Below are 26,515 nucleotides of genomic sequence, written 5' to 3' on the forward strand. Positions count from 1 at the left end.
AAAGCAAGTTCTAATAGGATTGCTCATGACCATCGAATGGTTATATTTTTACATGTGAAAAACTAGAGTTCAAAGGCTGACAGTATAAACTACCACCCCACCACCACCACCACCCCTCCCTGGTTATCCAGTGTTCTTACATACTCCTTTTGGGACATCCTAGGATTCTCAGTTTCCAGCCCTAGAATGACTTAGTCTCATGGAGGCTTAAGTAATCACTATTTTATTCATTAAGCCTTGTGTTCCCATATAAGATACTTTTGGAAGAAGAAGGGGACCTTTCTTGGTTATAGGGAGTATCTCTTAAGAATGGATTGTGATTGGCATTTGAAACTCTAGCTTCAGTACATATAAATATTGTATACAAAATTTCTTCTTGCTTTGTTCTCTTGCATTTTTCTAGCAAATGTCTCAAGAAAATATTAATTTTCAAAGGTATTAGATGTGGGCATGTCTACTTTATGTACTGTTTAGCCATTTAAGGAAGCAAAGTATATCTGTAGGCTGTTATGACCTTTAATTATCTTTTGGATCATCCTGTGCTGTTTGCCACATGACTGTGTGTGATGACTACACATAGAAGAAGTGCCTTGGAAGGTTTCTGAAGAGAATGCTTAGTGTGTCTCATTTGGCTTTGTAACTAATGAGTTCTTGGCTAACCCACTTCTTCTCTTTCCTTTTCAGATGAGTTTGATGCTTACATCATTGTGTCTTTCGTGAATGCCACACTTGTGTTGTCCATTGGAGAGACTGTAGAAGAAGTGACTGACTCTGGGTTTCTGGGCACTACCCCAACCTTGTCCTGCTCCTTGTTAGGAGATGATGCCTTAGTGCAGGTGAGGATTCTCAGAGAGCTACTTAACCTGCTCACCTTACTTTGTCCTTTCTTTGACCTCATTATGGTGTAGATTGCTGGGTTCACATTTAAGGAGCTTTGAACTTCTTTGAGATGGATGCTGCAAAACATGAACTTTTTTGAAGTTAACCTTGCCTGGGACCTCTTAACTCTTTTTTGTCATTGACCCATCTGGTACCTCAAATACAGTGCCTCTAGATCTGACAGATCTGATAGGTGTGAGGGTCATGCTTGAGTGATGAGTCAAATTGCTAAAGTTGGGTTCCTTTCTGTTAACTGCCTCAAGGTGTATCCTGACGGCATTCGGCACATACGAGCAGACAAGAGAGTCAATGAGTGGAAGACTCCTGGAAAGAAGACAATTGTGAAATGTGCAGTGAACCAGCGACAAGTGGTGATCGCCCTGACAGGAGGAGAACTGGTCTATTTTGAAATGGATCCCGTATGTTATTTTACCATTCACTATGGGACTTAATGTAGGGTTCAGAGGTGAGGATGGGAGTTGCAGTCCAGGTATCTAGATTATATATTCATAAGAAAGGGAAATGAACACTACCAAATGTAGAATAGTTGGCTGGTGGGAAGCAGCAGCATAGTACAGGGAGATCGGCTTGGTGCTTTGCGATGACCTAGGGGGTGGGAAAGGGAGGGTGGGAGGGAGGGGATATGGGGACATGTGTATGCATATGGCTAATTCACTTCGTTGTGCACACAAAAAACTAACACAGTTTTGTGAAGCAATTATACTCCAATAAAGATCTATTAAAAACATAAAAAATAAAATAAAATTTTAAAAATGAAAGGGAAATGAGAAGGGAAAGTATCCCAAAGCCCTTTACAAGGGGGTTGGAGGTGGATATGTTTTCACGTCTTTAATTCTGATTGGAGTTATGAAATGCCACCTTAGCAATGAAACACTTTTTCTGCCCTTCACACTCCAGTTTTCCACCAGATACTTGCCATGTGTTTAGTTTCTGCAATCTGAATCAACTTCAGAAATTTTATTTTACTTTTATATATGGAAGGATGTTAGGTGTGTTTAATTATGTTCTTAAGAAGTCTCTGGATGTGGCCAACTTGTATAGTCCAACTGTACCTATGATTGAGGGTTTTTGTCTTTAACTGCCATATTTGAATTCTCTTTCACCCAGAGTATTTTCATGAACAAATAAACAGTTTTATGGATTTTCATTTCCTGAGAGCTAGGTTGGCTTAGAAAATTTGTAGTGCATTATACTTGTCAAGGGTCTCTTGATTCTCTTGTTAGTAATTTTGCTTTCCATTAGCCTGTAGAGTTTAGTCTTGGAACCTCAGGTAGAGATACTCTTGGTCATTGATTATAGTAAGAGTGCGAGGAAGCAAAAAGGAACTTAACAAGCCCCTTTTGTTCTCCAGGCCCAGGGTTTGGGGGCAAGTTGGAGTGGTTTGTGACCTCTCTCTGTCTTCATTCCTGTAGTCAGGACAGCTGAATGAATACACAGAGCGGAAGGAGATGTCAGCAGATGTGGTGTGCATGAGTCTGGCCAATGTGCCCCCTGGAGAGCAGCGGTCTCGCTTCCTGGCTGTGGGGCTGGTGGACAATACTGTCAGAATCATCTCCCTGGATCCCTCAGTGAGTGTCACTCTCAACTTTAAGGATCTTCTACTTGGAACCTGAGCACCTGACCCATTTTTCATGTCCCTCTCTGAGATCAGCTGGGCTGGACCCTGAAATCTCCACCTGCTGCTTCTCCTGATATTGTAGCAGCACACCTCAGGAGTCTTCTGCAGTGCCTGCTTCTTTGGCTTATGTCTTGATTCCCTTTTTTAGTTTAAACAGAAACAAAAAATAATCCACGACTGTGTTTACAGAAAAGGGCCTTGGATGACTTTAAAGAGGTGCCCTTTGCTTATTTACTTTTACCATTATCCACTTCTGGAAAAAAAAAAGAAAAAGAAAAAAGAAAGCACAGTCCCCAGAGATTGTTCTAAGGTTCAGTCTAAGTAGAACCCCTCTTCAGGTTTTCCCTGTCCATGAGAAAGAGTTGTTCTTCACTTCTAGAATTAGATTTCTCTGGGTAGGTTTTTTCCAAAATTGGTCACTTCCCATGTTTTATTCTTTTCTCTTTCCCTCTTAGGACTGTTTGCAACCTTTGAGCATGCAAGCTCTCCCAGCCCAGCCTGAGTCCTTGTGTATTGTGGAAATGGGTGGGACTGAGAAGCAGGATGAGCTGGGTGAGAGGGGCTCCATTGGCTTCTTATACCTGAATATTGGGCTACAGGTAAGAGATCTAGAAGCTCACATTGTTGGTGTCAAGGCTTCTTTTACTTTCATGACTCCGTTGTTCAGTACTGTGCCTATGGTTTCAGTTACCCACCTTATGAGAAGTGAGCAGCGCTGCTCTGTGTTCCACTTATTTCAGCTCTAATTAGAACAAATCAGGCCTAGAAAAAAGTATTTTTATGAAGAGTTTTTGATAAAAATGCTTAGCAGTCACTGTTCTGTGGCAGAACTAGATGGGGTCCTTAAGGGTTGCCTATAGTTCTTACAGTATGCAGCTTTTGAAACTAATACGGTTGTCCTTTGGTATCCTTGGGGGATTGGTTCCGGGATCTCCCTTGGATACCAAAGTCTGAGGATACTCAAGTCTCATATAAAATGGCATAGTAATTACATATTCTCATATACTTTAACTCATCTCTAGATTACTTAATTACCTAATACAAGGTAAATGCTATATAAATAGTTGCTGCAAATTCAAGTTTCGGTTTTGGGAATTTTCTGGAATTTTTTTTTTCCCTCAAATATTTTTGATCTATGGTTGGTTGAATCCGTGAATTCAGAACCCCTGGATACGGAGGGTCTCACAGTTCATAATGGGCTCCATTAGCAATAGAGGGCCCCTAGATGTTCCCTGTTGTCAAAGCACCTGAGCTCTTCATGGCCCGAAAGGCAGGAACCTAAGGATCAGAGATTGTCAGGGGTTTTGACCATGTATTGATACTTTTCGTTTTCATCTAGGCCAGGTACTTTTTGCTTTTTAATTTTACTTCCTAATTTAGAATTTCTCAAACATGCCCAGGAGTTAGACTAATGTAATGCACCTCCATGTACCTATTACCAGTTATCAGCACTTTGTCTTTTCCCCTTCTTTTTCCTGGAGTATTTTAATGCAGATCCAATATGGTATATAGTTTCATCTTTAAGTACTTGAGAATGTAGCTGTACTTGAGATGTGTGTGTGTGTGAGTGTGTGTGTGTGTGTGTGTGTGGAGGCCTTAATATGATCATGCTCAACAAAATTTAACAATTCCTTTGTTTGTCTATGGCTGGCTGCATTGGGTCTTTGTTGCTGCGCGCGGGCTTTTTCTCTAGTGGCGAGCGGGGGCTACTCTTCGCTGCGGTGCGCGGGCTTCTCATTGCAGTGGCTTCTCTTGTTGCGGAGCATGGCCTCTAGGCGCACGGGCTTCCATAGTTATGGCTCGAGGGCTCTAGAGTGCAGGCTCAGTAGTTGTGGCGCACAGGCTTAGTTGCTCCGCGGCATGTGGGATCTTCCCAGACCAGGGCTCAAACCCACGTCCCCTGCATTGACAGGCGGATTCTTAACCATTGCACCACCAGGGAAGTCCAAATAGCACACTTCTAATTCTGACTAACCACATGTGGCTTGATGGCTATAGTATTAGATAGCACAGACCAAGAGGTTGATTAGATTCAGATGCAGGTTTTTTTTGTTTTTTTTTTTTGTTTTTGGTGAGGGACAAGAATATTTTTATAGGTGCCATTTGTTTTCCTATTATATCAGGTGGCATATGAAGTCTGGTTGTCCCATTTTAATTTAGTGATGTTAGAATGTTAGTATCTATTTTGAATGATCTGTTTTAAAGCTCCCTGTCCATCTTTTACTTAATAACAGCCAGTGATACACATTGCTTAGATTCATTAGGGGTTGGGAAGTGATGGTTTTCTATTTCATTCTTTAATTAGCTGGAACTTTTCTCTAGAGACAAAATTTGCTTTATATCTTTGCTTACCCTGAAGTACAGTTCATATAGGGAAAGGATAAATATTTCATTTTTTCCCCTTTGCTCACTTATTTTCAGAGTAAGGAGTTGGTGCCGTAGCATACTCCAATGAAGACTGATGAAGTGTTTGTTTTGTTTTTTTTAAAATAACGTTATGAACTTGCAGATTTTATAATATTTGTGCATAAAACTATTGTAGTCTTTGTTTTGGATGCTAAATTGCCACATTTTTGATGAGTGGGAGTTCCCCTTTCAAGTTGGCTCCTTTGTCCTTTCAACATGACCCCACTATCTTTGGGGGCTTCCTTCTGGCACAACAAAGTGCTCCACACACATTTGGAACATTCTTGCTTCAGACCTGAAGAAGCCATTTCTCTTAGGATTCTTATTCTTTTAAAGGGAAATGGTATTTAGAGACCACAGTAGGCGTGGATATTAAACTGCATATATCTTAAAACTTAAAATTATGAAGAAGAGTTTAACGTACTTGGTAAAAATATTTTTAAGGATATACAGTGAAAAGTAACTGTGCTTTTCACTTAGTAAATACTCACCAGCTATTTGAGTGAATGAGTGATTTAGGAGAGAGTGAATGAATGGCTCGCTGATCACTATATATTTAAACCACCTAGTCATTTCCTTCCATCTGCTCTGAAATTAAATAAAGTAGCTAAAGAAGCTTCCATTATGTATAGGCTTTAACCACTCCTCTCCTTTTTATTAGAATGGTGTGTTGCTGAGAACTGTCCTGGACCCTGTCACTGGGGATCTGTCTGACACCCGCACTAGGTACCTGGGGTCCCGTCCTGTGAAACTCTTTCGTGTCCGGATGCAAGGCCAGGAGGCAGTAAGTAATGAAAGGGGCCAGATAGTGTTTTTGGATGTTAGTGGCATCAGCTGAGAAAAATCCCCTTGGTATAAATTTTGCTGTCATTAATTCACCAGTGTCGTAGTTAGTTGACATTAGCTTTATCTTGATTAGGTTCCTTCATGTGGGAAGTCTTGGGTCCCTTAATCTACAGCTTCTTAACTGGATTTCCATGGCACTGTGCCATGATTTGGTTATAGGTGAGTTAGAATATTGATCCCTTCAGTCCTGAGGCTGAGCAAATGGAGTACACTGACAGCTGGAAACCTCCCATGTAGGATACCACTACCCAGGAGCAACCTGGTATCAGTGTCATGGCTTACTGTGTAATGTGAAAGAGGCTGGGAAACACTGTGTCCTTTGTAGCTAAGAATATCAGTGTTGCCGGGTGCTTTGCTAGTTCTTTACTTGTTACTGCATTTTTAATACTTGCAACTATCCAGCCTTGTGATAGTATTCCCAATTTACACATGTGGAAACTGGGGCTCAGAGATTGAGTGATTAGTAGGTCATCTGGCTAATAGCCAGTGTTTTAGCAAATAGTAAGCCATACTGCCTCTTCTCTAGGCCTGTTTTTCTTAAGGTAGCCCTTTAGGTTTCTAAAATTCCTTGGGATGTTCTGCACACTGAAATTTGGGGATAGGATAATTTGGTTAGCATACCATGTTTGGGCTTTTCCCAAGCTTATTGGAGATGTTTTTCTTTCCTCAGGTATTGGCCATGTCAAGCCGCTCATGGTTGAGCTATTCTTACCAATCTCGTTTCCACCTCACCCCCCTGTCTTACGAGACCCTGGAATTTGCATCTGGCTTCGCCTCTGAACAGTGCCCTGAGGGCATTGTGGCCATCTCCACCAATACCCTGAGGTGAGAGAGTCCCACAGTTGAAGCCCTGCAAGAGGCTGCAGAGAGCTGACTCTTTGCCATGGTACTAGTGTGTTGTAATTGAAACCTTCATTTGGCTCAGGATTTAAGTACCTGGTAGCCAAGTCTTGGTGTTTGGGAGTTTTAGCTTCTGTTTAGACCTTCAGGGCCAAGTTTTTATACTCAGCAGTGTAGTTCAGTCTCTGAGATTTAAGATTCTTCTTTTCAAGGGCCATGCCATTGGATTGGTTTTAGAGCAGGTGTTGTTGGCTCACTGATAATCTTTTCTCACTCTGTCTTGCATTTGCAGTGTTATATCTTAAATATTAACCAGTATAAATTATCTAGGCCTTTTGCAGGTTGACAGATTACACTGATCACATTGGAGTGAACACTGTCTGTATTGCAAGATAGAAAATAACCTATTCAGTTTGTCTCAAGTTTTGGCGGTTGGTTGTGTTTGTTTTCTTTTTTAACCCTTTAATGCCACCAGTGTCATACATGTCCTGGTTGTAGCTGTTGGCTGTTTACAGTGGAACTCTGACCTCTTGATACATGAGTCACTTGCTACTTAATCAAGTGAACTGCCAGATTTGTTTGCAAAAACTTTTGGAAGTTTTCAGTCATTGTCGCTCTCTTTCTAAGCGTCAGCACCTTTGTATACCTTATGCGTCAGCAGAACTACTCTCCCTGCATACCTCCATATATTCCTTCCTGGTTTTTTATCTCTGCACCTGTCCTTGGAATGCTTCCCACACACATCTCTGCCTTTCAAGGCCTAGCCTCATCCCTGTATCCTCTAATTGTTTTATCGACGTGTGCTCTCTATCTCCTTGATTCCTTTTTTTTTTTTTTTTTTTTTGTGGTATGCGGGCCTCTCACTGTTGTGGCCTCTCCCGTTGCGGACGCGCAGGCTCAGCAGCCATGGCTCACGGGCCCAGCCGCTCCGCGGCATATGGGATCCTCCCAGACCGGGGCACGAACCCGTATCCCCTGCATCGGCAGGCGGACTCTCAACCACTGCGCCACCAGGGAGGCCCTTGATTCCTTATTAATTTTGACAGTTCCACAGGTTTTCAGACTTTTTTTTTTTTAGCAGCAGAACATTTTTCCCCCAGGACAGTATCAGGGAAGGCTGCTGTGTGAAACATATAAGAAGAATTCTTGGGAACATAGTTTAAACACCACTGTCCATAGTACTTACTGTCAGAACCATTCACTTTCACTTTTGGTTATTTTGAATAACGCTGCTGTGAACACTCATGTACAAGTTTTTATGTGGGTGTATATTTTCATTTTCCTTGGGTATGTACCTGCAAGAGTGGAATTGCTGGTAACCGTTTAACTTTTTGAGGAGCTGCCAGGCTGCTTTCCAAAGTGGCTAGACAGTTTTACATTTTCACCAGTGAGGTTTGAGGATTCCAATTTCTGCACATCTTTACCAACACTTGTTATTATATGACTTTTTGATTCTAGCCATCCTAGAGAGTGTGAAGTGATATCTCATTGTGGTTTAGATGTGCATTTCTTTGATGGTTAATGATGTTGAGCATCTTTTCATGTGCTTATATTGGCTCTTTGTTCTTCTTTGGAGTAATGTCTATTCAGATCCTTTGCCCGTTTTTTAATTGGGTTATTGTCTTTTTATCATTGAATTGTAAGAGTTCTTTTTATGTTTTAGATACAACTGCCTTATCAGATAATATGATTTGCAGATATTTTCTCCTGTGGATTGTCTTTTCACTTTCTTTTCTTTCTTTCTTTGTGTGTGCGTGTGTGTGTGTGTGTGTGTGTGTGTGTGTGTGTGTGTGTGTGTATTTATTTATTTATTTATGGCTGCGTTGGGTCTTCGTTGCTGCGCGTGGGCTTTCTCTAGTTGTGGCGAGTGGGGGCTACTCTTCGTTGCAGTGCGTGGGCTTCTTATTGCGGTGGCTTCTTTGTTGTGGAGCACAGACTCTAGGTGTGTGTGCTTCAGTAGTTGTGGCATATGGGCTCAGTAGTTGGGGCTCGCGGGTTCTCAAGCACAGGCTTAGTAGTTGTGGCGCACGGGCTTAGTTGCTCTGCGGCATGTGGGATCTTCCTGGACCAGGGCTCGAACCTGTGTCCCCTGCATTGGTAGGCGGATTCTTAACCACTGCGCCACCAGGGAAGTCCTGTCTTTTCACTTTCTTGGTGGTATCCTTTGGCACACAAAAGGCTAATTATTTTTTAAAGAATTATATTTTTAAAACTCCATCTTAGGGACTTCCCTGGTGGTCCAGTGGTTAATAAGACTGTGCTCCCAAAGCAGGGGCCCGGGTTTGATCCCTGGTCAGGGAACTAGATCCCGCATGCTGCAACTAAGACCTGTTGCAGCCAAATAAATATTTAAAAAAGAAAAACTCCATCTGAGAACTGTCTGAAGTCATCTTAGGCATCAGCAGTGGTATATGCCCCACTTTGACAAACGCTGGCTAGCCTCATGTTTTCCAAGGAAGAATACAACACGGGAGCATCTGTGTCCCTTCCCATGTTATGTTTCTCCCTTAGGACAGGTGCTCCCTCTGTCTGGAGTCTGCCTTTTGGTGTGGTAGAGTGCCTTTATGAAAGCAGGCCAGTGTGTGGGTTGGACTAGAAGAATCAAAACTCAGGGGTCGGGCTTCCCTGGTGGCGCAGTGGTTGAGAGTCCACCTGCCGATGCAGGAGACACAGGTTCGTGCCCCGGTCCGGGAGGATCCCACATGCCGCAGAGCGGCTGGGCCCGTGAGCCATGGCCGCTGAGCCTGCGTGTCCGGAGCCCCTGCTCCGCAACGGGAGAGGCTACAACAGTGAGAGGCCCGCATACCACAAAAAAAAAAACCCAAAAAACTCAGGGGTTGTGGTTTTCGTTTATGCCGTACTTTTTTTTTCCTTGCAGAATGACAGTTTTTGATGTTTAACAGTTGATTTTTTTTTTTACTCACATGTTAGTAAAGTATTTGATTTAATATCTGCAAATAAAGGGACCTTGCTAATTATTCCCTCAGAATATTTGTATATTTACGGGAGTGGAATGTTGTTAATCATAGTCTATTAAAAGATGTTCTGGTTTTTATATTGTACTCTTTTTTAATGATTCTTTTTTTATATATATATATATAAATTTATTTATGGCTGCATTGGGTCTTCGTTGCTGTGCACAGGCTTTCTCTAGTTGTGGCGAATGGTGGCTACTCTTTGCTGCAGTGCGTGGGTTTCTCTTGAAGTGGCTTCTCTTGCTGTGGAGCACAGGCTCTAGGCACACGGGCTACAGTAGTTGTGGCACACAAGCTCAGTAGTTGTGGCACACAGGCTTAGTTGCTCTGCGGCATGTGGGATCTTCCCAGACCATGGCTTGAACCCATGTTCCCTGCATTGGCAGGCAGATTCTTAACCACTGCGCCACCAGGGAAGTCCCTTAATGATTCTTAATTAGCTGTTTTTTTCTTTCAGCACTTTGAAATGGTTTTTCCTATCTTCCATTGTTTTTTAGGTCTGCTGTCAGACTGTATATGATCTGTAGAGAATATTTAAATTAAAAATAAAACTCCATTGTTAGAGACCAAGTGTCTATTTTTTTAAGAGCATCCGGGTTCTGCTATTTTGCTCATAATTTGGCTTAATGCACATCTCTGTCCCTTCTGACAAAGGTTGTAGAACTCATACTTGCCATCTCTTTGTGCATCATTGTGGATTTCCTAAAGCTCAGGTGATTTTCGTTCAGGATGGCATCCACTTTATTTTATGAAGCACTGTCACACAAGTTCCACATATGTTCAGATAATTGCAGTGCTTCACAACAAATGTGGAATTGGTACTACTCTTTTCTTTAGTTAATTAATTTTATTAATTAATTTATTGTTTTGGCTGTATTGGGTCTTCGTTGCGGTGCGCGGGCTTCTCATCACGGTGGCTTCTCTTGTTGCGGAGCACCGGCTCTAGGCACCTGGGCTTCAGTAGTTGTGGCATGTGGGCTCAGTAGTTGTGGCTCGCGGGCTCTAGAGCGCAGGCTCAGTAGTTGTGGCGCACGGGCTTAGTTGCTCCGTGGCATGTGGGATCTTCCCGGACCAGGGCTCGAACCCGTGTCCCCTGCATTGGCAGGCGGATTCTTAACCATTGCACCACCAGGGAAGCCCTGGAATTCGTACTCCTTATATCAGGGTTTGTCAGTAATAATCAAGAGGGAATTTTAACTTTTCACTGTCACATTATCATTGGAGGGATAAAAAATCCTTTGAGGGTTCTAATGTAGGTTTCACTGGTGGAAACTGGAATCACCATGAACAGTGATGGGCTGTTGCTAAAGTAAAGGCCCTCCCCGATCTCCTTGTCTCTTGTGTGTAATCTTCTACATAAGAAGGCTATTGTTTCTTGTCTAATGCCAACATTAGAGCTTTAGGGATTGATGTGTTTTCTGTGACTGCTTATTGACCATTTCAACACCAGTTTCTTGGTCCTGAGTGGCTGATCTATTAACTCCTTGCCTTTTGCCATAGGATTTTGGCATTGGAGAAGCTGGGTGCTGTCTTCAATCAAGTAGCCTTTCCACTGCAGTACACACCCAGGAAATTTGTCATCCACCCTGAAAGTAACAACCTTATCATCATTGAGACTGACCACAATGCCTACACTGAGGCCACAAAAGCTCAGAGGAAGCAGCAGATGGCAGAGGTAAAGCATTTAACCTTCAGCGTTCAATAAAAAAGGCATTCCTGTGAAATCGTGTTGAAAAGTTTAAACCTCTGTGTAATTGATGGCTGTAGTCTTTGTTATATTTGAAGATCCAGGCTCTTTTCAGGTCCTTCAAGCAGAGCCCTTTGCCACAGTCCTTGGTTTTAGAGGCTTTCTTGTGACTTAAGACTAAAACGCTGAGCTGGGTTTATTCAGTATTCAGCTATTTCTCTGAAACGGTTCTTCAGTCCTGGAACTTCCAAAACAGTCTGTTTCCTGAATTTGGGCCCAGAGGAGACTGCTTTTGTATTCCCCAGAACACCAGCTCCTTCCAGAAATCATTTCCCAGCAAAAAACAAATGGTCCCAACTATGTAAAACCATATCTGGCCTAGAAAAGAGGAAACAAGTAGTCTTAGCAAGAGAAATTAGATGGGTTAGATAGAAAAAAGGTGTTTTCATCTTCATGTTTCTCAGACCACCAGTCAAGTATTTGCCACAGCTGATGTTAGTTCTTTAGTTTCCCCTTAGTGATCTTTCCTCTTCCCCTTGTCTGTATACCTCTCCCTTTGATCCTGATTTTGGTGGACAGACTTAGCTACTTTGTGTATTATGAACACTCCCTGGAGGTGTTCTTGCTACTTGTCCACTTCTCACCCAGCACCCACCTCTGAACACACCAACTCTTCCTTGGTTCTTTGGATTTAGGAAATGGTAGAAGCAGCAGGGGAGGATGAGCGAGAGCTGGCTGCGGAGATGGCAGCAGCTTTCCTCAATGAAAACCTCCCTGAGTCCATTTTTGGAGCTCCTAAGGCTGGCAATGGACAGTGGGCCTCTGTGATCCGAGTGATGAATCCTATTCAGGGGAACACACTGGACCTTGTCCAGCTGGAACAGAATGAAGCTGCTTTTAGGTAAGGAGCCCAGGACATACAGAGTTTTGAAGACTGGAATGGGAATTCTCTGGGCTGTGACTAATACCTGACTCCTGATTCTTTCTCTGTAAATGCAGTGTGGCTGTGTGCAGGTTCTCCAACACTGGCGATGATTGGTATGTGCTGGTGGGCGTGGCCAAAGACCTGATACTGAACCCCCGATCTGTAGCAGGGGGCTTTGTCTATACCTACAAGCTCGTGAACACTGGGGAAAAACTGGAGTTTTTGCACAAGGTAGGAACCAGCCAGTGGTTTTCCTGGTTCTTAGGTCCTACTAAAGTTTTCCACTTTTGTGTAAGTTGTGGATCAGGTCTTTCTGATTCATCTCTTGGTGGCACATGGAAAATGCTCCAGTGAAGCTCTGCTGCTTGCTGGTCCCACAGGAGGCCTGTGTGCTAACCACCCTCCACGGGGAATAGATGCATACTGAAGTGTAGCCCCTTGTTTTCTAGTCTTACTAAGTAGGCAGCAATTTGTGACCAAAATTCAGCAGTTCTAATGAATTAATATTCTCGGGGCAGGGGTGACTGTGGATTTCTGTTTAATGGTTACACAGTTTCCCTTTGGAAAGATAATAAAGTTCTGGGGATGGATAGTGGTGATGGTTGTGCAACACTGTGAATATGCTTGATGTTACTGAACTATATACTTGAAAATGGCTTAAATATTAAGTCATGTATATTTTACCATAATTTTTAAAATAGAAGAAATTCCTATTCTCTCTTCCACACTGACGGCACATGAATGTGATTTCTCCAGGCATCCCACAAGGGAAGTGTTCTCTAGGAAATAGGTACTTCACAGAGGCTTCTTTGTGCTAAACTCATTGTGTCTCCCTTACAACTAAGATGTCCCTTAAACTAGCACTTCTTTCCCCTCCGTCCATGTCCCACAGTCACTTTTCTGATATTGAGGCTTCAAATTTAGTTAATGGTGCCAGTTGAATTCACATGGGTTCTGAAGTGTTCATCAGGTACCAGGGCTTCTTTTCACTTGTGGCATTGATCCACTTGCGGAAGTGGAGTGTTTACCCAAACACCCTGTTTCATAGAGACTGTTGTATGTGTGATTTATTTTCTCTGAGCAAAAGGTGATCAGTTGCTGTCTGTCTTCCTGACAGATGCCTGTAGAAGGCATTTTGGGTTGAGGGGGTATGGCTGTATGTTTTAATAGCTGCATCACCTGTTTTTCCTCTCACAGACTCCAGTGGAAGAGGTCCCTGCTGCCATTGCCCCATTCCAGGGGAGGGTGTTGATTGGTGTGGGGAAGCTTCTGCGAGTCTATGACCTGGGAAAGAAGAAGTTACTCCGAAAGTGTGAAAACAAGGTAAACATGCTGGTAGAGGGCCCAAATGTAGCTAGTGAGGAAGGAGGAGACCCTGGTGGGGTGGTGGACAGCAACTGTTGGAATCATATGTCTTTATCAGGACCTTCTTTGTCTTCCAGTGCCAGGTTAAGAATTAGGCCCTTGAGACTTGAGAAGGGGAGGAGTAGGTGGGTTTCTTGACTTCTTTACACTAAGAGCCAGATTTCTCTCCTTGCTTCTGTAAGGAATTTAACTGTGACAGGCATATATTTCCACTATATTAAAACCAGTTAGCTCTTTTTCCCACCTTCTAGGAATTTATTGCTGACTCCTTTTCTTTGGTGTGTGACATTCTTCAGACCACATATATGCTGCAGTCATGGTAACCTGGACTTTGTTGATTCTGCACCCCAAGGTTACACCCATTGCTGTCCTTGTTTTTCCCAGCATATCGCCAATTACATCTCTGGGATCCAGACAATTGGACATAGGGTAATTGTATCTGATGTCCAGGAAAGTTTCATCTGGGTTCGCTACAAGCGTAATGAGAACCAGCTTATCATCTTTGCTGATGATACCTACCCCCGATGGGTCACAACAGCTAGCCTCCTGGACTACGATACTGTGGCTGGGGCAGACAAGTTTGGCAACATTTGTGTCGTAAGTTGATGTTTACTTGGGTTACAGTGATGTATAAGAAAGCTGACCCAGTTTGTTTGTGGTAAAGCCAAGGACCCAAGACTGTGCTCTCTGATATGGAAAGTAAAAATGGGTATAAAATTCTTTAAGATTCCCCTACCCACACCCCATTCACCTCCCTCCTCCCCATGCAACATGATTTAATAATGATAGATTTAGTGTGAGCTAAGGACTAATATTTATTTTTACTTTTTGCCAAAATTTTGGCTTATCTTTTAAAGCCCAGTCTGGCTTTTCTTGTTTATGTTCTGTGGTTTCCATTTTTGCTCTTTAGTTTTTTGTTTTTTGGGTTTTTTTGCTTTTGAGTTTGTCACTCCTCGGCCATCAGAACAGGTGCAGGAGACTTGGGCTCAGGCCTCCGCCAAATTCGGGGCCCCAAGGTTTGCGTGCAAGGACCTGGGGCAAACGTTGCTTGGTGACCGAGGTGAGTAGGTTCAGGACCCAGCCCTGTGATTTGTGTCACTTCATTGTAGGTGAGGCTCCCACCTAACACCAATGATGAAGTGGATGAGGATCCCACTGGAAACAAAGCCCTGTGGGACCGGGGTTTGCTCAACGGGGCCTCTCAGAAGGTAAGATTGCAGAAGGCACCACAAAGGAGGGGCACAAGCCTGTGTAGTACATTCTTCATGACCCTCACCGAGGAAACATTTCTTTAGTGAATTATCCACAGTGCATGTGACTATGTTGAGTGTTCTCCCATGCAGGGTGGGTTTGACACAAGGTGACCAAGTTACTATCCCATTTTTATGACAATAGAATAGAAATTTTTGTGAGACATTTTAGCAGTGTAAATCTCTGCATAGTGGGTTCCTTAGAAAGGATGGTTGCACAGGTTCATTCCAGATACTAACCAGCTCTTCTCTGAAGTATGCCCTGCGCTTTTCTCTTCTCCTGTAGACATACTTTTGTATCTCTGGACTTTTAAAAATAGATCCATTTTAGAGGGCAAGCCTAGAGATTGCTGTTTTTTATACTTTTCTGTGGTTACCTTCTTTTTGCAAACTTGATAATTTAACAAAAAGGTTTTTTAGTTATAAATCAAAAATGGTCTAACTTCAGCATGTTTGTGAGGGCATTAAGCTCTAAGTAAATGCTAAGGACATTTCAAAGTATTTTTAAATTTTAGTAATTTTTGAATTTCCAAAGGTGGTGAAATCTGGCCTTTGGAGGCACTGTTTGCTCTTGGGAATATAGAACATGCTCCTGAGAGCACATATAGTCACTATTCTGGTTTCAACTTGCAGGCAGAAGTGATCATGAACTATCATGTGGGCGAGACAGTACTTTCGTTACAGAAGACTACGCTGATCCCTGGAGGCTCAGAATCGCTTGTTTATACCACCTTGTCAGGAGGAATTGGCATCCTTGTCCCGTTCACATCCCATGAGGTGACATCTTCCACACTGGTCTGGCTTTGGCCTTCCCAAGGTTGTTTCTTGGTGCTAAATCTGCCTAAGAGGGCAATCCATTTTGTCTCCATCTGCAGCTAGGAGTGTTGTGCAATTTTTATAAGGTGACAGGAGTGCCTGGGGAGATAGGAATCTTGATTTTTTTCCCCCCCTGTGGAAAGCCGTCTGGTTTTATACTGTACCAGGGTTTGGTTAGTCAGAGGCTGAAGCCCCAGAACCAAACCCTGCACACCAGGAATGATGGGATGGTGTGGACTGGGCACTTAATGCCTCCTAGAGTTAGCTCTTGGATTGACTAGATTTGGTTTATGTAATTGCAGCCAAGGAAGCTGTGGTTAGGAATCTGACTTTACAAACCACTCTTTGCATATGGTGTTTTCTCTCATGTTTTGCAAATACAAAGGGGTTTTCTTTCAGGTTTTAGCTATCTTGTTGTAGCAGGAGAACCTGTGGTCGTGAGGAACAATTAGATACTTAACATCTCCTTGCATGGTAAAAATCGATAGCTTCTCTGTTCATTGTGCTTTGGAAACTGTAGACTAGTAGTTGAAATCACTTTTTTCTTTTAGTGACAGATTCTTTGTTTCTTTGCCAGGACCATGACTTCTTCCAACATGTGGAAATGCACCTCCGGTCCGAGCATCCCCCTCTCTGTGGGCGAGACCACCTCAGTTTTCGTTCCTATTACTTCCCTGTTAAGGTAGGTCTTTCTTGGAAACTCGAGTTGAAAAGGGGGATCCTCAGCATATTTAACCAGTCTTTTTCTCTGGGCCTCCCTCCCTTAAAAATCGGAACAGTCCTGAATGAAGGAGCATTGAGGATGTGGATTGATGGAGGCAGTAATGTGGGAGAGGAGTAGTTAGTCATATTCAGAGACCTCTTCCCTCAGGGCAGACCATAGCCAGAGAAAGGTTTTCACCCAGTTTTGCTAATCTGAACTCTGGCTACTAAGGGTCAACTTAGAATAGTATTCCTGGCTCTGTAAATGTAGTTCAGGTATCTGAGGGAGAATAAAATGCTTTCCTTGCAGTTGCTGCTTTAGCATGTGCCATTTTCTTTGGGCATCTAACCTTTTTCTTCCTCTCGTTTTTCCATGCCTTAGAATGTGATTGATGGAGATCTCTGTGAGCAGTTCAACTCCATGGAGCCCAACAAACAAAAGAATGTCTCTGAAGAACTGGACCGAACCCCACCTGAGGTGTCCAAGAAGCTTGAGGACATCCGGACTCGCTATGCCTTCTGAGCCCTTCCTTTTCCTGTGGGGCTTGTCAGAGACTTTATTTCCCTCACCACCTGGCTCTGAATCCATGTGACAGAAGAAGGGTGGCTGTATAATTAAGACTTTGTAATATTAAAGCTAGTAGCTCTTCCCCCATCCACTCTTCCCCTGGAGTGACTGGTTTCCCCTAAAATTGGCACTGAGATTTGCTACACTTCTCCTTGCCTGGTACATAATACATTGCCCCCAGGTTCCGGTGTGGAATACAGTGTCCCTTTTCCCAAAGCTTTCTTGCATTGATATTTTTGGCTATCCTCTCTACTTTTGTACACACCCTTAATTTTTAACTGGTTTATCTGTAAATATAGTTTTGTATGGTGTTATCTTTGTGGGAGGCGGGAGACAAGCTGAGGTGGGGACCAGGTTGGATATAGTACAGCTCTGGAGTTCTGCCACCCTGGAACCTAACCAGAAATACAAACCTAGCTTTTAAGGTGGCTGATGTCCGTGTGTCTTTTCTGAGAATCTAGGTGGGAGATTGGAGCCCAAGTTGGAGCAGGAAGAACTGAGTATCCTCCTTCCAGTTACCAACCTAGACTTCTGGCACCCTGTGGCCTCATGCTCCCAGCTTTGTGATGGTTTTTTGGCTTTCTCTAGTCTTTTCTACTATGCAGATGAAACTTGGGCTCGGTAGTAATTATATAGTCATCCATACCTCTTCCCATTGGATAGTGAGGAAGGGGGGCTGGTTTCTTCTTCCCTGTTTTAGCTCCCTTCTACTTTGAAGCCTTAGAGTGAAGGATTTGGCATGAATTCCAGCTGCCTAGTCTCTTAATAGATGCTCCTTTTACTTCCACAGCTCCTGAAATGATCATTTGCCATCTGTCTACTAGGAAGGATCAGTAAGTACAGAAGAACCTGCCCTTGGGAATAAAGTCAGTACATGTGGTCCCTTTTTAAAGGCACATGGGTAATGGGGGTGGGGGCGGGGAGGCCTGTCTTCAACAGACATCTTAGGCGGGCTCTGGAGGGCCTTTGGAGTATGTGGAGGCAGCAGCTGGACGTGACCCAGTCTCAGGTGTTCCAATTCACACTTGAGAATTCAGCCTTCCCCTGTCAAACTGTGTGGGAAGCCTTAATGTTCCAGGCAATCCGTCAGCTTCATTGAACATGGAGAGGCCTGAGTCATTTCTTTTCTGAGTACTTTACAGAGTAAAACCCTTTTTTTGTGTGTGTGCTCAGCACTTCCATTGAACAGATTGTCTGGCAGGCACTGGGTTAGAGTCAGGAATGGAGGTGGTTAGATACAATCTTTGACCTCTAACAGCCCACATTCCAAGTGCAGAGAGGGTTCCTGATGCTATCCCTGGAACTGTGTATCTCTTTAATCACAGCTTGGTTTTGGATCAGTCAGTAGAGACCTAAGTTTTGCCAGGAATTGAATCCCTAAATAACACTTCATTTTCTCAGTTCATGGGTATACATAGTAGACAGTACTTTTGAATTACATTTGCATAGTCTAATTCCAGGGCTCATTTTTGCTGTGGGGCGCCCCCCCCCCAACTTGTTCCATTTAGCCTGTCAGATTGTATGATGTTGATGTGCGGTAGTATGAGAAACTCAGCATCGATATTTGAGCAGTGGCTCCTTGTTCCTAGCCTCTCTCCTGAAATACTTCTTCCTACAGTAGTAGGGGGGTTACATAAGAACGGAAAGCTTGATCTCTGTATAGAATCAGGAATTGCCACCCTTTTTTTGTTTTTATTATGCAGTCTATTGTCCAACCCAGGGGAGGAAGACACCACATGTCACTCAGGGATACTGCATGCCATCCATGCTAGACAACATGGGGGTTGCATTCAGGAACCCAGTAAACAACTAGGGGCTTTGGGAGGCAGGCTTTGTAATATCAAGAGGGTGGAACTTCTGTTCTTGTGGGAAGTTGTGATTGGCTTGTTTGAATAAACCCACAGACTGGCAAGGAACTGAAACCTCCCCAGAGGTGGGCAGGAACTGTGCCTGGTCCTTTGATACAGAGGATTGTTTAACTAGGGAACCTCATTCATGAGAACAGAGTGGGGAGGGAAGCTTGGCGATTAGGCCACTTGAAGCCCTTCTGATTTTATAGCATGAGATACTGGACCTTAATTTTAGATCTTACACCATAACTGGGAATGTGTGGTCATCTGATTATTGCTCCACTGGAGAGCCAGCGGTAGGCCAGGCAAGGGTGAATTTCACATTGGATCATCGTCTTGTGCTTCCAGTGTATTACAAGATTCTCTTCCATTCCCGGGGAAAATGATACAAACTCAGTGGAATTGTCAGGGAAATACGGGTGTGTATTGGAAAATGTTATCTGATAGCTGACAGCAAATCATGAGCTAATACTCTGAGCATTGTGCTAAGCACAGTGAGAAATTCTCAAGGCTCGCTCAGTTGAACTTGACGTTCTAGTAGGGGAGAGGAGGCTTACACATGTGAAATAATCAGCCAAATATGTTTATAGTAGAAAGAGAACTAGAATCAGGCAACGTGTCTGATCTGGTTGGGCCAAATAACAGCTGAGTGAATTTGGGCAAGCCATTAAAACTTCTGAGCCTTGGCTCCCCCAACTGTAGAAAGTGAAAGGAGAGATGTAATATATGCTGCACAGAAGTCCCTACGTATGTAGCGCAACCTGACTTAAAACAGCATCTTAGTTCCTCAGAATCCCAACATTCATCAACAAGTCAGTGACCCTGTATCTCTTGGGAGTACAAATTGTGTTTGTATGTTTGTTTTATTTTTTTCCCCAAATTTTCCTAATCATGAAAATCATCCCTTAGGCCACTCAATAAAAAATATAGATTCCTAGGAGTCTCCCCCTTAAATCTGGAATGGAATTTGTAAATAAGTCTAGACATGAACTCACAGGCCTGAGTTCAGTCAAGTTTCTGCCTCTGATTAGATCCACGATTTTGGTCAGGCCAGTTGGCTTCTCGTGCATAACATGGAGATAAACAGGGTTGATGTCACAATAAAATGAGAGCATATACCTAAAACACCCAGCAGTCAGCCCAGCATGTTGTAGGTTCTTATTGATCCAAAACCCAGCCCTTAATAATGTGGGGCTTGGATCAGCACAGTGAAGTCTTCCATTTTCCTTTAGGAGTCACCATGGATGCGGATCTCCTTCCCTTCCCACCCCTCACACATCACAGTGATGTTCTCTTTTCCCCTTCCATTGCTTTACTTTTGATGTGTCTATTGACTTTGTCATGTTCTCCGTTGTGGCCAAATGGGTACTGGATGAGATACGAGTTTTGAAGGATATACAGACAGCATTTCAGCTCCATAACTGAGGGGCCTTCTCTGGACTTGATTCCTCTGAATTCTCACAGCTGGAAAGATTTTCTTTTCTCCAGTTTTATTGAGATATAATTGACATACATCATTATATCTGTATAAGGTATACATCATAATGGTTTGACATACATAGTTTAATTAAATCCACCATCTCTTCAATACAATACAAATACAATAAAAAGAAAAAGCAAAAGAGAAACTTTTCTTGTGAAGAGAACTCTTAGGATATACTCTTACCAACTTTCATATATATCATACAGCAGTGTTAACTCTAATCATGTACACTGCATTCCTAGTACTCATTTATCTTATGACTAGAAGTTTATATCTTGACCACTTTGCTCTGGTGTCCTGTCCCCCCCATTCTGCCCCCCAACGCCTTCCCTCACAAATCTGCTCTCTTTTTCTGTGAGTTTAGTTTTTTGGTTTTGTTTTTTTAGATTCTGTATATAAGTGATATTATACAGTAATTTGTCTTCTTCTGTCTGGCTTATTTCACTTAGCATAATGCTCTCAAGATTTATCCCGTCCTGCACGCACATGCACACACACACACACACACACACACACACACACTTTCTTTATCCATTCATCTGTTGAGGAACACTTAGGTTGTTTCCATAACTTAGCTATTGTAAATAAGGCTGCTATGAACATGGGGGTACAGACATTTCTTTGAGTTAGTGTTTTCATTTCCTTTGGCTACAATCTCAGAAGTGGAATTGCTCTTTCATAAGGTAGTTCTGTTTTTATGTTTCTGACAGTTGTCCATATTCTTTTCTGTAGTGGCTGTACCAGTTTACAATCCCACCAACACTGCACAAGGGTTCCCTTTTCCCCACATCCTCACCAGCATTTATCTCACGTTTTCTTGATGATGCCCATTCTAACAGGTGAGGTGATTTAGCTCACTGTGGTTTGATTTGCATTTCCCTAATGACTAGCTTTGTTGAGCATCTTTTCATGTACCTGTTGGCCATTCATATATCTTTGGAAAAGTGCCTGTTCAGGTCCTTTGCCCAATTTTTTAATTGGATTTTTTGTGTTTTGCTTTTGAGTTGTCTGAGTTCTTTATATTTTTGGATATTAACCCTTTATCAGATACATGGTTTGCAAATAATTTTTTCCACTCCATAGGTTGTCTTTTTTACTGTTTCTTTTGCTGTGTGACTTTAGTCTAATGTAGTCCCACTTGTTTATTTTTATTTTGTTGCTTGTGTTTTGTGTTTTAGGTGTATCCAGGAATTTTCGCCATTGAGCTTTCTCTGCATATCAGTGGGTTTGCTTGTTCTCTGCAAAACAGGGTGCTGACAAGTGGAATTTTAGGAGCACAGGCACAAGGAATTAGGCTTGAATATGTTGAGACCAGTTTTGTCTAGTTCATAGTTGTTGCTGTAGGACCTACAGAAAGTGTTTAGTAAAATTTAGTGATTGGATACAGCTAAATTACAAATCCCATCTGTGTGAGTGTTAAGGGGACCACGTCAACTCCTTTGGTTTAGTTGTGCAACCAGGTAAATGGAGAACTGTGTCCTGTTTTGCAAAACACATTAGAGGCTGCCATAGAACTGAGAAGGAAGGCCACCCCACCAAGGCATTTGCTCTTGGTTATTAGGATTTCTCCTGTTCTGCTGCTGTTAAATCTCTGCAATTTGGGTCTAAAAAAGGACTGAAAAGTTTTTAGCTGCCTCAACTTTTCCCTGACCTCACAAGTGGAGGTTCCACAGATGTTGTTTCATTTGGAAGATCTTTTGCTATGAATAGCATTCCTTTGGGGGAGGGGGGTTCAAGTTGGACTGTGGATGGAATGTTGGCTTTTTTTTTTTAATGCTAGCAAGACAGCTGCTGGGGCTGGGAAAGACTCTTGGGGTTCACTTACCTCATGGGGAGAGCTCTGGTCTCCAGAATCCATGTTGCTCCCATGACTGCAGCCTCTCTTGAGGTTATTAGTGGGAAGCCAGAAATGTTGGGAGAATTCTTCAAATGAATCAACCTGGCTTTCAGTTGTTTTTTTTTTAATTCCTAAATTCTGTTTCTATTCAAAATAGAAATGCCATGTGTTTGTGTGAATCGTCCACTTGCTGATTTGCATATGGAATATTCTATGTGAATATTTTAAGTTTATTGCACCCTTAAAATATATTCAAGGGCTGTATCTAGAGCTCTGATGCTGAAGTCAAACCTTGTCCAAAAAAATAACAATGTAGGGATACAGATGACTGGGGTACATGGGTGACGATGTCTGGGGTATATGGGTAGGGAAGAAACACCTCTGTGGTCAGTGGCTGATTTATATTTGGGGATCTGATAACCCACTGTGCGGGCCTTGTATGAAGTTTGAGTGAACTGAAATCAGTAGATACGGACTACACAGCACTCAAGAGAATCCCCTTCACCACTCTGCATTAGCATCACCAAGAGCTTTTCTGTAGAAGCTTTGAAAGTCAACATCAAGAGATATGCCTAATACACTAGAAGATGGTGCTACATTCATTTATTCCACCAATATTTACTGAGCACCTACTGTGTGTTACCTCCTTGAATATCTGCTCTACACCCAGGAGTTTTTAATAACTTGGCATGCTGTTTCTGTCCCTCTGAGTCTGGTGGTGAGGTTGGGTCTGCCAGAGAGCCTGGTGACAAATTTCACAGGATCCTAAGGCCCATGTCTCTACTTTTCTCAGATAAAACAGGCACAGCCTTGGGATTTCTGGGAAAAGTCAGAAGGTCCCAAGTATGAAAAATGAGGAGGTGGAGAGTAGACAGCCAAAGATTTTAGGTCAGGAAGCTAGGAAATCTGTTGCAGTGGCTTTTCTGTTCTGCTCCAGACTACTCTGCTGGGGATGTCTGGGCCTCTGTATATTACACAATCTGGTAATAATAATCAAGCATGGAAATCACTAGGTGGTTTCCAGGAGAATGAGGGAACATCGCTTCTTGTTTAAAATGAAGCAGAAGAAAACACCAAGTTTGGAGGAGACACAAGGATGGGAGACTCAACTGGACGTAGCTAAAGGCCCCTGTCAGCACCAGCTCACCCTCTAAATCCAGCAGCTCTGTCAGCACCCAGTCAGGCTTGGCTGTAATCCCAGAGGCAAACCCACCCCAGTTCCCCGCCTCTGTCTTTTAGAGTCTGGTCCTCAGATTTTTATCCCACAGGCCCACCCAGCAGAATTTACCCTTTTCTAACTGCAAGCAAAATCTCAGGGAATGAGAGTTGCTTTTGATTAGGCCATTTCAGGAGAGTTTTTACAAGTTAATAATTTGGGGTCATGAGTAAATGTGTACAAGCTAGTGTGACATGTGATGGTGAAAAGTATTAGCATTTACTGTGAGTCATTAGGGGGTCTAGTGCTGTTAACAAGGCACACTGAGGAATCTCTTGCCTTTAAGGAGCTGATGCTGCAACTGGAGAAAGGCGACTTCACGTAAAGCAATCAGAAACAAGATCCCATCTGCCAAATGCCAAGTAGGAGTGAAGTCCATAGAAAGAACACTGGATATGAAGTCACATGACCTGTGTTCACCAGTCTCTAAGCTTGGTCTCAGCTTCCCTTCTGTAAAGTGGGAGAATAAGACCAACCTCTTGTTACTAGGGGTCATAGTAACAGCAAAGTGCTTTCCACTGAGCTTCCAGGGTGTCTGAGGAGGTGTGGCCACAGAACTTGGATCCAAAAGCGCTGGGAGAACTGGAGCCACTTCCATCTTGAATTGTAGCCCTATATGCGATACTTTGAAAGAAAGGGGCATCATTCTAAGACAAGAGGTCCTGGAGAGGGCACAGTGGCGTTTGTTCAGATTTCTGTGAGACCCCAGTGATATGCTGTGGCTGTACCCCCATCACCTCCACCCCACGTGCCCTCCCATGGGCTGCTTGACTACTATGAATCAGCTTGGTAGAAATACAGCAAGGCCTTGCTGACGGTGTGGCCGGTGTAGTCACGGCCTTGGGCACAGGGGTGGGAAATTAGCCATAACACATTCCAGTGTGGGCATTATTGTCCTGCTGGAAGTTCCAGTGTGGGCATTATTGTCCTGCTGGCCAAACCAGGAATCTGGTTTTGTCAGTACAACTGAGAAACAATTTCTTGGGAAGCTTTTCTTGAACAACTACTTTTGCCAGGCATTGACATTCAGAATAAGATATGCTAACATCTTCTAGGCCAGCATTTCCCAAACCAGGTGCTGTGGAATCCTAGATGTTAATAAGGGACTCCTTAGTAAAGGATTCTGTGCTTACTTTCAGGGAAACATGCAAACTACCTTGGGTAGTTTGATGCTTTGAGCACAGCCCTTCCCCTGTCCCTTGCTCTCTATTTGTCCGCTGGTGGGGGAACTAAAGGATGCCTTGAGGGAATTGCCTGGCTGTCCAGTGGTTAGGACTCAGCGCTTTCACTGTCGTGGCCCGGGTTCAATCCCTGGTCAGGGAACTAAGATCCTGCAAGCCATGCAGTGAGGCTGGGAAAAAAAAAAAAAAGTATCCCTTGGGGAATTGGCCCACCCCTAAATATTCCAAATATAGTCATAAGTACATCAGGGAGCTTGTTAGAGATGGAGCTCCCCCTTAAGTTCCCACAGAACTGTGCTAGCAGAACCATTCTCAGCTCTCTGACGCAGGCAAAGTGAGAGTGCCCCTTGTCCTTGGAGATCGGGTTGAGCAAAGGATTTCTCTTTCATGTCATCAGGAACTCCCACAAGTGCTGTGCCAGATCACGTATTACACCAGGACGGGCCAAGTTATGTAAGGAAGGAAGCCCTCTGGCTGTGTGATCTTGGGTTAGATACTTCATCTCTGGGCTCATGTCTCCATCTGTAGACTGGGTAATTGACTGGTCCTCAACACTGATGATATTCATCAAAGGCCTTTTCTCCATCTAATGTTTGTCCCCCTATGTACACATGCACTCCAGTCACTACCACATCACCCAGTTTTATTAAGTTTGGTAGAAGGGTTTTTGTTAGAGTAAACGTGTTCTGGAGAGGAGCTGGGGTAGCCCCTTAAAACGACCTAGCCTGCCTGGGAGCCAAGACTTGGTTCTGCGGACTCCCACCATTAACTTGCCACCGTGAACGTGCCAGGCGCACTTGGTCAGAAGAGTTCCAGGCTGATCGTCTGGGTTTGTGGCCCCCTCCTACTCCACTCTCCAAGGCAGGCTGGGGCCACGTGGCCCGGCCCCGCCCTTGCTGGCTCCAGTTTCTGAGTCAGTTGCAGTGGCCTGCTTTCCCCGCCCTTCCCATCAGTCGGGAAGCCTGGATTGTGGGCTGGGGGAAGCCACAGCTCTTCCCACCTGGCACCCACTGCCCCCAGCTCCTAGGTACCTGTTCCAAGCCCTAGAAAACTCCATCCTGGTATGTGAACAGGTAAGAAAGCGGTCGATTTTCTCTCACATGGTTTCCTTTGCCTGACTTGACCACCCCAACTTAGCTGCTTGCTTCCTTAACAGATCACAGCAAGAGGGATTTGAGCTAGACTTGAAAAACACAGTCCCAGAAAGAAGCTCTGAATTGTGTCTCAGAAAAATGGTGTGAATTCTCTGCTCTGGGTTTCTTTTTTAAACCTTTGCTTTCATCAGCCTTGTAGGGAAAAACATCCAAATAACCATAAAGCAAGTTGCTTCTCTCTGCGTTCCCTTCTGAGTTTTGTAATTCAGCAAACCCACTTTCTTAAATGGCTGTCATGGGTTACTGGGGGCTGTTCCACTGGATATTGCTTTAGTTCTTTAGACCTTAATGTACTATGTGCATGATTTATGTACATGAATTACCTATCAAAAATTTATTTAAAATTCTTTAATGGAAAGGAAAAAAATAAAATGGCATACATGAGCCTTCCTCATTCAGTTGGTATTCTGAAATTAAAATGAAGTGTTCTGCTTTTACACTTTGCATTTATTCTAATAAATGCACATAAACCAACTAACTGTGATTTTTAAAGTCCATGCGGTGTCTGCCACGTTAACAAGCCCATTCCAGGATATGCAGCCTTTGTCCCTCAATTGTGAAATTAGATTGCTTCCAGGTGTTTTGCAATTAATAATTTGACTTTTATGGGCAACTCTGTGGAAATAACTTTGTCTTTTAGATTTTCTTTTTTTAATCTCTCCTTAGATTTTATTCTACATCCAGAATAAATACTTGAGGTAAACCCAAGAACATTTTCGTAGCTCAGCTCATGTTACACATGGTATTATGAGCTCACTCATAATACTTTTCAGGACCATGATGACATGAGGCAGTGGGTGGGTAACTTGTTTTCTCTGGATTTTTCAGGAAGTGGGATGGAGGCAGTCTAGTGCAGTGGTTAAGACTTGGCCTTTGAAGGCAGGCTAGCCTGGGTT

The 26,515-nt window shown here is 43.3% G+C and overlaps 1 protein-coding gene across 1 annotated transcript in view; it reads left to right on the forward strand.

Annotated features, from left to right (window-relative positions):
- Positions 1-17,297, forward strand: part of SF3B3 (splicing factor 3b subunit 3) — a gene marked incomplete at its 5' end in the record, with an annotated part of 44,713 nt that extends 27,416 nt beyond the window's left edge. Inside the window, 15 exons of the mRNA XM_079723789.1 lie at positions 685-836; positions 1,143-1,298; positions 2,313-2,468; positions 2,974-3,117; positions 5,586-5,708; positions 6,441-6,595; positions 11,086-11,260; positions 11,968-12,173; positions 12,272-12,428; positions 13,395-13,520; positions 13,947-14,159; positions 14,672-14,770; positions 15,446-15,589; positions 16,206-16,310; positions 16,713-17,297. Of these exons, the coding sequence (XP_079579915.1) occupies positions 685-836; positions 1,143-1,298; positions 2,313-2,468; positions 2,974-3,117; positions 5,586-5,708; positions 6,441-6,595; positions 11,086-11,260; positions 11,968-12,173; positions 12,272-12,428; positions 13,395-13,520; positions 13,947-14,159; positions 14,672-14,770; positions 15,446-15,589; positions 16,206-16,310; positions 16,713-16,853 (2,252 nt within the window). The 3' untranslated portion in view covers positions 16,854-17,297. The remainder of the gene's footprint in view (positions 1-684; positions 837-1,142; positions 1,299-2,312; positions 2,469-2,973; positions 3,118-5,585; positions 5,709-6,440; positions 6,596-11,085; positions 11,261-11,967; positions 12,174-12,271; positions 12,429-13,394; positions 13,521-13,946; positions 14,160-14,671; positions 14,771-15,445; positions 15,590-16,205; positions 16,311-16,712) is intronic.
- Between the last annotated feature and the right edge of the window lie 9,218 nt (positions 17,298-26,515).

Source organism: Hyperoodon ampullatus (genome assembly GCF_949752795.1).
Source record: "Hyperoodon ampullatus genome assembly, chromosome: 18".
NCBI classification, from domain to species: domain Eukaryota; kingdom Metazoa; phylum Chordata; class Mammalia; order Artiodactyla; family Ziphiidae; genus Hyperoodon; species Hyperoodon ampullatus.